Source organism: Argopecten irradians, chromosome 4 (assembly GCF_041381155.1).
Source record: "Argopecten irradians isolate NY chromosome 4, Ai_NY, whole genome shotgun sequence".
Taxonomy (NCBI): Eukaryota; Metazoa; Mollusca; class Bivalvia; order Pectinida; family Pectinidae; genus Argopecten; species Argopecten irradians.
In genome coordinates, this window is record NC_091137.1 from 38772690 (window position 1) to 38784324 (window position 11635).

Consider the following 11635-nt stretch of genomic DNA (forward strand, 5'->3'; position numbering starts at 1 on the left):
ACCTCGCACAACATACACGCAACACACTGCATACATGGGAGGCCGTCCTTACATGACCAGAGCCATTAATAGGACGTTAATTAATCAAACAAACAAACAAACATTACTTTTGATAGTTTGGATTTCATCTCCCCAAGCACAGGTTTACGACGCGCAAAAAAAAATACTATAATACAGTATTTTTAGTAATCCTGTGCCCCAAGTGTCTTCTGCGCGAAGTGTTTCTTGACCGCCATCTTGGTGCTGATAAGTTAGACGTAATGGGCAATAATGATATTGCCTAAACCAAATACTATATAAACATTTAGGTTAATTCTGATATTTTTATGTTAAATCATTTTGCGGGAACATGTCATGTTAACTAACCAAACTAACTATGTCAAGTTTTTATTTCAAGGAATTCCTTCAGTCAACAGGTGACCATTCATAAAATGCTTCACTCGGGATAAGACTGGTGCGAACTTAAAAGAACAGCTATATATGTCGTAGAATTGTCGTTAAACTTTATCATATTTTAGTGTTTAGATTGGCTCCAAGAAAAAAAAAAGAGAAAATGTTTGACATTTTTTGCAAAGTCACGCGTATTATTTTACCCCCACACTCTCGTGTCGCGATAATTCTTTTAAATACCCAAAATATTAAACAGTACTTTGACTCGTAGAATTCGACATTTATCATTATAAACATCAAAACGGTCTCTGTTGTAACAATAATTTATGTTTTACAAGGTATCAAATACAACATTCCTTTTTAAGTACTTCGGGTTTATTTGAAAATGAAATCGGATGAACATGATATCAACCTTCGGTCCGGATCAGATAATGATTTTTGTCCCATCACCACGTGACAATAGCTGTTCTCCACAAATATAAATCAGTTTTCTTTCGGATTAGATTTCTCTGAGCTCGTGGCGAGATTTCTACAACCCGTCCGCTTTTTGTTTCATATATCTCAAAGAACAATTACACACTTAGACATAAATCACTGGATATATAGAGCAGATGACTAGTACTTTCAGTACAAGAAGATTTCACATTATCCTATTAAACAAACCATTTGCATTGCACATGCATTTATTTGTAAATAAAAATCATTTTTAAAAATATGCTTTTGATGTATCGACAGGGGAACGGTTTCCTAATATATATACTAAATATACTGATATCGTAGCTTACAGTATGACACATTATCTTTTACGGCATAAGCAAAGTTTCTTTCTAAAACTTGACATTATAATATTCTATATACTTACAAACTTATTATAGTAATCGCCAATATGACGAAATTATAAGCGACAGACGTGTGGGTGTTTTCATGTTTATTTTGACCATTACTGCGTGGTAACATAAAATGGACATTAATTAACTTGGCCTTAATTAGTCCGGATCAATGTTCGGGGAAATACATCTATAACACACCTAAGAATGGTGTAGTTGTCTATTTTGAGTTACGGGGTGACCAGAGGTGGTCAATCCGCGGTCATTCACCCTCCAGTGGTGTTACTGTACACACGAGTCGGGAAGGTTCACTTACGTATATAACAGGTGAAGAGCAATTAAATCGCCTACGTGGTATTTTATTATTATTATTTATTTATTTATTTTACAATTGCAATGCAACATATTGGAAATACATACATGATGCTTAAAGATGCTCCACCGCTGACAAATGATATTTTTCCACGGCCTAAAACAGGACCAGACGATTTAGTATTTTTCTTCAGTTACAAAAGTTACTTACTTTACACCATTACCACCATTGAAAAGTTTGAGCTTCTAATTTTAAATCAAATTAAAAGTATGAAAAATAATTAATTGCATCCCGAAAAAAAAATCCGTGGAACTATATCCTATATGGAATGAAGTACTGATTGCGCATGCATCAAAGGCAAAATAATTTTTTTATATTATTTTTGTGTTAATTAGACATATATATATACATAATTAAACACCAAGAATTGTTCAAATGATAAAGCATTGGTATGAAATAGTTAGATCGGTAGGAAAAGCAAACTAATAATCAGATATCGATCTTTTAGAGAACCTCGTGAGTTCATCAGGGTGCTTTCCTATAGCCATCGTTTTATTCACATCAGTTTTTTCTTAGAAACTTTAGTAGTATATATAAAGCAATTAAAGGTATTTAAATCGGTTACTATGTTGTTATACCGCCCTGGTAGTTTATCTAAATCATCATTTTGTAAATTTGTGTCATTTTATGTAACCAAGAATGGAGATGTATTTAGGCTTTGAGTTTGGGGCATTCTCATTTTCTCGTACACACATTTTGTATTTGTGGAGTCGCCCATACAGCGGGGATTGTAATGCAATAGTGTGACATATGATATATTTAGCATTTGATATTTCCATGTAATACTTGGCCACCGATCAGGGCGCTAATTTATATTGTGTCAGCTATATAGGGGACATGCCGTTCTCGTGGTGGACCCGTGTGATTGGCCCTGATGGATGTAAGCATTGACTTCTGTGTCCCTTCCCCACTGTTACGCGTACTATAACACACCACGTGATATGGCCTGTAATGTAATTGATTCACAGAAATATGTCACATAAAAAATGTTAATCGCATTAACCATATTTACCTGTTGGTTTCTATTTGTCTACACGATTTATCGATCGAATGATGTTGGACTACATGACATTGTTTCTCAGAAGTATAAGAAACGTACCGGTCTGTGAAGGCGTGTTTTTTTCTTAAGTTAAATGTCAATAATATAACCGGTACTTAGATTATAAGATCAATCCTTACTAATGATAAAAGTGATTGTGAATAATTAAGGTTCTGAATCTTAAATACGTATCTGATTTACAATATAAAACAGTTCTTGATCTGCCCAGTGTTTGTCTAGTTTGTTCTTAAATGAATTCACCGTTGTTACCAATATCACACCGTCGGGAGATTGCTCAATACACTGACCACTAATCGATGATTAAATTTCAGTACTGATTTTTCACTCCAATTTGACAGCTTATTTAAAACAGCTTGAACTATGTCCATGTCTGTTCCTCATTGTTTGCGTCTAACTACATGCACTTTGGTAGATTCGGTAAAAACATAAATAGGTTTCTAGATTGTGTTCATCCAGTTGAATCGGTCATTACAAACAGGATTGGCCCTAAAACAGATCCCTGTGGAACTCCTGATGAAACTTCGGTGTGACCTTTTGTTTTGATCATATTTATGAAGAAACTATTACTAGCCGTCATTTGATCAGATCCTTACTTATTCCATATTATTGAGACGCTACTTTATAAATATCGAACCAAATTGCTATGAATGCTAAAGGATGGCAGCCGTAAGACCTCCCAGCGAAGTTGAAGGCCTGGACATACACAAAATATTATACATATACACTAAAGTCCATCCAGTTACCTTATCGTATACATGTACGTGTATGAGGTCATGATTTTGGTTTATAGAGGAGTTCTAGGATTATTAGGTTGAGGAAAGCCAAAGTACTCGGAGAAAAAAAAAAACAGCCTTTAGTCAATATCTAGCAACTAAGTTTCATATTTGTAGCATATTTTAGATATTGTCCATCCTTTACACAGTTTAAATTACTCATTTTATTATAAAAATAAAAACGTTGCGTTTATTTTAAGTCCATACCGTCCATGATGCATCGCGTTAAATTAATTGATTTTAACATGCGTCATGCATTCTATTAAAAAAAATAATGCGGTTGCGTTTCACATATCATAATGTTTAACCCACATTGTGTAGGCAAGTAATAATCATCGTGGTTTTTCCAATTCTCTCAATAATATGCTGAAAGGTACGGCTTCCGGAAATGGGCGAAATCTTGTATTTTGTAGGCTTGAATTTCCGGTTTTTGTTTCTAAAAACACGTGCGTAAATTTAACCAAGCAAAACATTAGATTAATAATGCAAGTTACAGAATACATCTGGTGCTATAATGTTCAATCGATATAATGTACACTTAAACAAAATTTTGTCAAAGTTTATGACTGATTTTTTTCAGTGGGTTGTTCTCAAATTTACGTTATTTCAGACATCAATTTCTTTTCATTGCAATATTTTTAATAGGATTGGACAACAGGTAATGCCCATATAAATTATCTCCTACTAATTTCTTTTCAAACTAAGGTTTACTCATTAAGGTAAGTTTAGACTTTTGCCATATCACTATTATAACACACAACTACGGAAATATTCTAATTAAAGATAAAGAAGCTTATGTTCGGAAGTTGTTTTGAATATGGTCGCAACAGACGATCAATCATGATCACTTGCTATTTTATTCATTATCAGTAGAATTATCCTAGTAATCAGATTTTTATTCGTTAAAAAAAAGAATATTCGTCTCCAGAACTTTTTACAGCGTGATCTTTTTTCAAAACCACTGGGACTAAACAGTCTATAATCCTGGAAAAAAAACCCACTTTTTTTCCAATCACCAGGATGTCATGAGGTTTTATAGTACGCCTTTCGAATGCAGATGCATCGGCGATGGCCGAGTGGTTAAGTTGTTCCTCTGAATTGTGAGTTCGAACCCTCTGAATTGTGAGTTCGAACCCTATGTGGCCCAGTTGGCAGGTACTGACTGCTGGTTGGTGTTATTTTTCTCCAGGAATTCCGGTTTTCTTCCACCATCAAACCTGCCACGTCCTTAAATGACCATGGACCTGGCTGTTACTAGGACGTAAAGCCAAACAAACCAAACAAAAGATGAAGGGTTGCTAGGTTTGTATACATATGGATTAAATTGACTGACTGACCTTGACCATCAGTCAATCATAAAGGTCAAATTGGCTATTTTTTATATTATTTTCAATCCTCTGAGTTAAGGTAGTGATATTGCACACTTAATACCTCTGTGTGTTTACTAACAGATATATATGTAATCATGTTACAATAGATACAAATCTGGTTCGAACTCATGTCAGTTAGAAACCTTTTTGAAATTTGGATTTATGTCAGATACAATTACCGTCAGACTTTATTTCAAACGCTTCCAAAAGTCATTCCGTCCATTTTGGAGGTTTAAATCGTAAATACTGTGAAGTAACCCTGACAACTATATATAAATGTACGTACATATACATGCGCTTTAAGATTTTTCCACACAAACCTAAATATCTGGGCGCTAATTATGCAGATGTACGACAAGAAATTAAACCTGAAGATAAGGATTATCCCGGATCATCTGGAAATGAATCAAATAAAATAAGTTTGAAATAATAATATATAGTTAAAATGAATTGCTTTTAAAATTTAAACAAATATCATTTTCGTAGATAACGACAATCGGAAGTTTGGATTAAGTTAAACTTTATTTTATTTTCTTTGAAGACAGAAAAATGTTTAAATGCCTCTTAAACGAAAATCCATTTACACCAAACAGCCTGTGGATTTAAAATTTATAATGGAAAACAGGTATAAATATGGCAATTGAATTATTCTTCTGTACCATACTGAGTTTGAAGTTCGGATTTTCGGATTGAAAAGTTAATCAATTAAATCGGTCATTACGGTTTCCACAGTGTTTCGAAATTTCTAAAAAAAATCATATTCTTACTTCATGAATAAGGAATGAATTAGAAATGGGACGAGACGGAAAAAAACAGACGGTCGTTCGGGTACGATACAAATTTTAGTTTTGTAACCAGTAAAGGCAAATTTATTTGAATTACGTGTATGTAAATAATGTAATTTAAAGTTCTGTGCACGCATATCCCAATTAGTAAATTAACATTCGCCAAAAGAATAATTAGTTCTATCTTATTTTAGATATCCATTGTGTATGCACACGTGATTTCCCGTTGTTTATATATATATATATATATATATAGAATTGCAGAGACATTTAAAGACGCATTAGATATATATTTTTTACAGTAAAAGTGACAATTAATTTAGATATGCATGCTTAACAGTTGGACACTACATGTATCTTTAGGAAACACACAGACATCCGGTAATTAGATATATAAATTATGTGTACAGATTTGTGAATAATTTAAGATATTAGAATTATTTCAATTAAAGTTAGTCAATATATTTCAAATTCAATAACAAGAATTTTTTTTTTTTTCAACAATTACTGACCTTGTAGTTGTTACCAAATCATAGTCTTATCGGTAAATCTATTTTGCTGATCAAATGACAAATAATCTTATGCATTTAACGGTTATACCAATTGTTATTTATCAAATGATGGCAAATAAATCCATGGTGCATGGGACATAACTGCGGAGAGTCACAAGCTAGAGTTGCTTCCCTTGACATCGCTCTTCAGTTTTCAGAAAATTCAGCATGGCCGACAAAGACAAAACGAAGAAGGAGGAGAAAGAAAAGAAGCCGGACCTCGGTTTACTGGAAGAAGATGACGAATTTGAAGAATTCCCAGCTGAAGGTTATATTCTAATCTTTTATCTAGTTAACCTTGTATTCACACTATTCGATAAATCCACTGGAATTCGATAACGTATAACATTTTCTGCACTGTCATCGCCTGAATATTACACCGGTACCGAGTGGCAGTAACGTTACACACATTGGAGTGCCGAATATGAATTTAATGATTCATTCTTTTAGGGTGTTTATATGTACAATTATATGTCCTCATTATTTGACACATATAGACATTCATTCTGAAAACTGAGTTGAAGTGACATTTGATCATGTTGATAAGTACTAAGTAGCAGTGGTTTCTAATTTTGAACTTTGCAGTACTGGATGTGTTTTATAAATTTCCTTAAGAGGTTCTTTATGAGGTGGAATTCTGCGAGGCGGGCCTGGATCTTTAGTAGTATTGATTGCAATTCATTCGACTGGGCGTTTAATATCCTGAACATGGTTTTCCCAATTTTCTATTAGTATTTGTTTATGTTAAAGACATTATCTTCTTTCCTTTTTTAGACAGTTACAAAAGTATAAGTAACAAAATTATTTTGTAACCATCTAGCAGCCTATATTACGACAATTCTCTCTGAAAAAAACTGTAAAACAAAAAATATATACCTGGTGTTAACATTGAAACGTGCCTTTTGTATTTACTTCAGTACTGACTGGTATATGCTTACGGTAAACCAATTGGTGAAATGTGAGGGTCTGGTACTGCTATAATAACATGCTATGACTGAAAGGGTCACGCTGACATGTGAATTCATATTTATTGATAATTCATTGTAACAAGCATTTTCATTGGCTTAAGAATTTTACTTTATCAGTCCATAAAGGAAAAAATGGCGTCACTGTTTGTAACTTCGCTTCTGATTGGATGAGATAATGCTGTAATTATTTCTTAGAAAAAAGAAAAAGAGTCCCAAAATGAATTTTGAAAAGATTATTGTTAATAGATTGAATTATAAGGATTAAATTGAATATATTTTTTCCATGTTTATGGAGAGATATATGGTAACACAAATATGTGAGTGTCCTCTCATCATAAACTTCCTCCCAGTTTATTTAGAGTACACTCAGATTTTTGTGCTATATCTCCATAAATTAAGAATATGTTCAAGTTAATCCTTAAGAAACAGTCTTCATTTGAAAGGTATAATGTTTAAATGGATACTTATATTAATATTGTTATCCTTTTTTTATATCTACAACATCCACATGCTTCCATCTCGGAATGAAATATGGGATTGTTTTGTGTCAAAAACTTGCATGCATTATATTTTTTTATTGGTAAAGTCTTGCTACCATAGTCTTCGGAGTGCAACAAGTCTGATTCTCACAGAAAATTATCATATCTGGCTCTAGGGTTTGATTAACTTTTATTCATTAAAATTACTCACACAAGTCTGATACTGCCTGAACAACTGTACCAGTACAAACGATTCTATCTTAATCTTATTCATAATTTAAGTTTACATACATTTTGTAGGTATCAACATTTTGAATATAATTTACAACTGGAGTTTTTTTAATTGAATACGACATCAATTATAAACACATGATCATGATTTGGTAATGTTTTCTCCCCAGACTGGAACAGTGCAGATGAAGATGAAAAGGACATTAATGTTTGGGAAGATAACTGGGATGATGATAATGTAGAAGATGATTTATCAGTACAGCTAAGGTAAGCTATCCATCAGTGCTAATAGAAATATTTATATTATGATAGAACTTGTATTTTTTGTTGATTAATGGCTAGTTATTATAGCCAAATAATAAGGCCATGCAAAAATGTATCTTTATGTTAGAATAAGTGCTTTCCCCAAAACCTTAAATTTTTCAGTTAACCATCAAGCAAAACATAAAAAAAAAAATCATTACTAAACAACCACAATAGTTAGTTCACATTTTGTGGTGTAATAACCCTAAGTGAAAAATAGCGGTTTGTATCTGAACACTCCTTGTGTAACTATCCTTCTCCTAATCATTAAAAACTGGTGAGAAGCTTTTGTTATAATGGTTTTGTTCTTGGGAAAGGCAAGTTTATCTGATTAGTATATAAGATAGCAGTCGCTTCATCGATATAATTTTGCTCACACAACATCCAAATGATACTGCTCCTATTGTAGCAGAAAAAAAAAAACATTTCTGGCTTCAAGTGGTAAAAATGTCATTAACACCTTTCCAATATATTGGTAATTCCAGTAAGTTGTAACCTATTAAGTATATAACAAGTATATTATTTTTTAATTTTTAATTGTGCCCAACAATCATTGTAAAAAGATTAGTTAAGGGGAAATAACTCTCACAGTTTTGTCTTATCTGATTTTGTAAAAAAGTGAAAAGGTGGAGAACTCTCCCAGTTTTGTGTTTTAGTTAATTTGCTAGTCGTATATTTACCATTCGTCGTCATAGTAATTTTGGATTTGAATACCATTTTCAATCAAAGACTGTTTTTTTTTTTTTTTCAAATTGCATTCTTGTCTGCATGATAAAAATAGTTTTAGGGTTACTAAAGTTCTTTATATTTATTTGTACATAATACACTATACAAATTAACAATGTAATATCTAATCTTCAGACTTAATAATATCATCTTTACTTCATTCAATCTTAAATCTTTTAATTTTCTACAGGAATGAACTTGAAAAGTTTAGTAAAAATGCGGACGGCCATGAACCAATGAAGAAGTAGTCTGGATCATCAAGTATCATGCTTACAATCATCTTTATCATCATCATTTGATTTCATAGACTATGCTGATTCGGAAGGAATCAAAAGAGCTGTAAAGTGCTGTGCTTATGCCTTTAAGTCTACTGTAGATAGCAGGCATTAAAAACATAAGAAGAAAAAAGATAAATCACCAGTTTCTAGGAAACAGAATATGTCTTCTAAGTTTAACATGAGCCATCTAAACCTAATAAGGATCAGTTTCACCTAAAAAATATTAAGACGAATCTGTAATGAACATTCATAGTTCATTTTTGAAACGATTATTTAAGTTGTTTTGATATTAAATATTGTTTATTGAATACATACAAAAAAATTTTTTGATAAGTACTTATATTAATATTGTTATCCTTTTTTTATATCTACAACATCCACATGCTTCCATCTCGGAATGAAATATGGGATTGTTTTGTGTCAAAAACTTGCATGCATTATATTTTTTTATTGGTAAAGTCTTGCTACCATAGTCTTCGGAGTGCAACAAGTCTGATTCTCACAGAAAATTATCATGTCTGGTTCTGGGGTTTGATTCAACTTTTATTCATTAAAATTACTCACACAAGTCTGATACTGCTTGAACAACTGTACCGGCCCAGTACAAACAATTCTATCTCAATCTTATTCATAATTTAAGTTTACATACATTTTGTAGGTATCAACATTTTGAATATAATTTACAACTGGAGTTTTTTTAATTGAATACGACATCAATTATAAACACATGATCATGATTTGGTAATGTTTTCTCCCCAGACTGGAACAGTGCAGATGAAGATGAAAAGGACATTAATGTTTGGGAAGATAACTGGGATGATGATAATGTAGAAGATGATTTATCAGTACAGCTAAGGTAAGCTATCCATCAGTGCTAATAGAAATATTTATATTATGATAGAACTTGTATTTTTTGTTGATTAATGGCTAGTTATTATAGCCAAATAATAAGGCCATGCAAAAATGTATCTTTATGTTAGAATAAGTGCTTTCCCCAAAACCTTAAATTTTTCAGTTAACCATCAAGCAAAACATAAAAAAAAAAATCATTACTAAACAACCACAATAGTTAGTTCACATTTTGTGGTGTAATAACCCTAAGTGAAAAATAGCGGGTTGTATCTGAACACTCCATGTGTAACTATGCTTCTCCTAATCATTAAAAACTGGTGAGAAGCTTTTGGTATAATGGTTTTGTTCTTGGGAAAGGCAAGTTTATCTGATAAGTATATAAGATAGCAGCCGCTTCATCGATATAATTTTGCTCACATCCAAATGATACTGCTCCTATTGTAGCAGAAAAAAAAACATTTCTGGCTTCAAGTGGTAAAAATGTCATTAACACCTTTCCAATATATTGGTAATTCCAGTAAGTTGTAACCTATTAAGTATATAATATATTTTTTTTTTTTGTGCCCAACATTCATTGTGAAAAAGATTACAGTTAAGGGGAAATAACTCTCAGTTTTGTCTTACCTGATTTTGTTAAAAATTGAAAAAGGGGGAGAACTCTCCCAGTCTTGTGTGTTTTAGTTAATTTGCTAGTCTTATATTTACCATTCGGAGTCATAGTAATTTTGGATTTGAATACCATTTTCAATCAAAGACTGTTTTTTTTTTTTTTTCAAATTGCATTCTTGTCTGCATGATAAAAATAGTTTTAGGGTTACTAAAGTTCTTTATATTTATTTGTACATAATACACTATACAAATTAACAATGTAATATCTAATCTTCAGACTTAATAATATCATCTTTACTTCATTCAATCTTAAATCTTTTAATTTTCTACAGGAATGAACTTGAAAAGTTTAGTAAAAATGCGGACGGCCATGAACCAATGAAGAAGTAGTCTGGATCATCAAGTATCATGCTTACATCATCTTTATCATCATCATTTTGATTTCATAGACTATGCTGATTCAGAAGGAATCAAAAGAGCTGTAAAGTGCTGTGCTTATGCCTTTAAGTCTACTGTAGATAGCAGGCATTAAAAACATTAGAAGAAAAAAGATAAATCACCAGTTTCTAGGAGACGGAATATGTCTTCTAAGTTTAACATGAGCCATCTAAACCTAATAAGGATCAGTTTCACCTAAAAAATATTAAGACGAATCTATAATGAACATTCATAGTTCATTTTTGAAACGATTATTTAAGTTGTTTTGATATTAAATATTGTTTATTGAATACATACAAAAAATGTTTTGTTATGGTTTGATTGATAACATGTATCTCGGACTGAAATTGACACCAAGGCTGATTTCATTTATACGATTTAACTGGTTGGACCGGTTATAAAAGAAATTATTTCAGGTATAAATCCTAACAGACCTGCAGATTTTAATACAGGCCTATGAGGGCTTTGTCAAGGTTGGTCTGAAAAAAAAAAAAAAAAAAAAAAACCACCAGGGTCTGTCATCAATTCAAAAACGAACGACTCAGTCCAAGCAGTCATACCATATAAACCAAAAAAACTCAGGATTTCTAATAAAGCCAGTTAATCGAACTACATAAAGATC

The 11635-nt window shown here is 32.1% G+C and overlaps 1 protein-coding gene and 1 long non-coding RNA gene across 2 annotated transcripts; both read left to right on the forward strand.

Annotated features, from left to right (window-relative positions):
- The first annotated feature begins 6240 nt into the window (after positions 1–6240).
- Positions 6241–9436, forward strand: LOC138321586 (26S proteasome complex subunit SEM1-like). Its single transcript, XM_069265359.1, has 3 exons — positions 6241–6397; positions 7978–8074; positions 9027–9436. The coding sequence occupies exons 1-3, from the start codon at positions 6298–6300 to the stop codon at positions 9082–9084; spliced, it is 255 nt and encodes an 84-aa protein (XP_069121460.1). The 5' UTR covers positions 6241–6297; the 3' UTR covers positions 9085–9436.
- A 128-nt stretch (positions 9437–9564) lies between these two features.
- LOC138321587 (uncharacterized) lies at positions 9565–11532 on the forward strand. The gene is made up of 2 exons (XR_011208342.1): positions 9565–9970; positions 10908–11532. It is a non-coding gene; the product is annotated as an uncharacterized lncRNA (long non-coding RNA).
- The last annotated feature ends 103 nt before the right edge of the window (positions 11533–11635 follow it).

What these genes read in the sequence shown, in the direction of transcription:
- LOC138321586 (XM_069265359.1), top strand. Translation starts at nt 6,298, where the DNA reads ATGGCCGACAAAGACAAAACGAAGAAGGAGGAGAAAGAAAAGAAGCCG. An exon ending in TGAAGAATTCCCAGCTGAAG is followed by an intron (nt 6,398 to 7,977) that starts GTTATATTCTAA and finishes TTTTCTCCCCAG; the next exon opens with ACTGGAACAGTGCAGATGAA. An exon ending in GATTTATCAGTACAGCTAAG is followed by an intron (nt 8,075 to 9,026) that starts GTAAGCTATCCA and finishes AATTTTCTACAG; the next exon opens with GAATGAACTTGAAAAGTTTA.